We start from the raw sequence: 1,675 nt of genomic DNA, 5'->3' as shown, positions 1-1,675 counted from the left end.
CACCACACATCCCTTGTAGCAGTGAGGTTATTACAAAACATTTTCATTGTTCATCACCAAGCAACACCTGCCCGAATCACCCTATGCGGAGTCACAAGTCTATCCAAAAATTCACATCATAAAGTTTTTCAAGTAACCCCACCCTGTTTGACGGTGCAATGTTAAAAACAAGACCGCTTCATCCCTCCCTCAACTAAGGAACACCTGACCAAATCACTTGCCGGAACAACCGGGCATGGAATCAATTCGGCTGCCCAAATTATAAAGCACATCAGCGCCACAGAATTACCCTGAAGGCGTGTGGTTTAATGCAAGATTGACTCGTCGACTCGTTCAATGCCAAGCAACACTTACGCCAAATCAACGGGCATGGAATCATTTCGGCTGATGTTGAATGCAAGACTGACTCATCGACTCGTTCACTGCCAAGCCACACAAATCCCGAATGACCGGGCATGGAGTCACTCGGCTGCCTCGCATTATCAAGCATATCAGAGCCCAACACTACCCTTGAAGGAGTGAGGTTGAATGCAAGAATGACTCATCGTTCACCGGAAAGCAAACCACATCCCGAATAACCAGGTAAGGAGTTACAAGACTTCTCCACATTATCAAGCATATCAAAGCCCCACACTTCCCGTGAAAGAGTGAGGTTGAATACAAGACCGACTCATCGACTCGTTCACTGCCAAGCAACACACATCCCGAATCACCGGGCATGGAGTCACTTAGCTGCGCCGCATTGTCAAGCATATCAGAGCCCCACACTTCCCTTGAAGGAGTGAGGTTGAACGCAAGAATGACTCATCGTTCACTGCCAAGCAACACACATCCCGAATCACCATGTACGGAGTTACAAGACTTCTCCACATTATAAAGCGTATCAGCGCCCCACACTTCCCGTGAAGGAGTGAGGTTGAATGCAAGACTAACTGATCGACTCGTTCATTGCCAAGCAACGCACATCCTGAACCACCGGGCATGGAGTCACTTCGCTGCCCGGCATTATCAAGCAAATCAGAGCCCCACACTTCCTTTGCAGGAGTTAGGTTGAACGCAAGAATGACTCATCGTTCATTGCCAAGCAACACACATCCCGAATCACCAGGTATGGAGTTACAAGGCTTCCCCGAATGATCAAACATATCAGAGCCCCACACTTCCCTTGAAGGAGTGAGGTTGAATGCAAGACTGACTCATCGACTCATTCACTGCCAAGCAACACACATCTCGAATCACCAGGTATGGAGTTACAAGACTTCCCCACATTATCAAGCATATCAGAGCCCCACACTTCCCTTGAAGGAGTGAGGTTGAACACAAGACTGACTCATCGACTCGTTCACTGCCAAGCAACACGCATCCCGAATCACCGGGCATGGAGTCACTTGGTTGCGCCGCATAATCAAGCATATCAGAGCCCCACACTTCCCTTGAAGGAGTGAGGTTGAACGCAAGAATGACTCATCAACTCGTTCACTGCCAAGCAACAAGGATCGCAAGTAGACGGGCGTGGAATCATTTGGCTTCCCCACATTATCAAACATATCAAATTCCCACACTTATCTTGAAAGAGTGAGGTTGAATGCAAGACTGACTCAACGACTCGTTCACTGCCAAGCAACACACATCCCGAATAAGCGGGCATGGGGTCACTTGGCTCACAACATATGAA

The 1,675-nt window shown here is 48.4% G+C and overlaps 1 protein-coding gene across 1 annotated transcript in view; it reads right to left on the bottom strand.

The window, feature by feature from the left end:
- LOC135824227 (uncharacterized) overlaps window positions 1-1,196 on the bottom strand; it is a 3,108-nt gene extending 1,912 nt beyond the window's left edge. The window contains exon 1 of the mRNA XM_065336958.1: window positions 355-1,196. Coding sequence (XP_065193030.1) covers window positions 355-371 — 17 coding nt within the window. The 5' untranslated portion in view covers window positions 372-1,196. The remainder of the gene's footprint in view (window positions 1-354) is intronic.
- Window positions 1,197-1,675: the final 479 nt, after the last annotated feature.

This window comes from Sycon ciliatum, chromosome 9 (assembly GCF_964019385.1).
Source record: "Sycon ciliatum chromosome 9, ocSycCili1.1, whole genome shotgun sequence".
Taxonomy (NCBI): Eukaryota; Metazoa; Porifera; class Calcarea; order Leucosolenida; family Sycettidae; genus Sycon; species Sycon ciliatum.
Note: the sequence above shows the minus strand (reverse complement) of the source record. Positions and strands in the feature narration are given on the sequence as shown.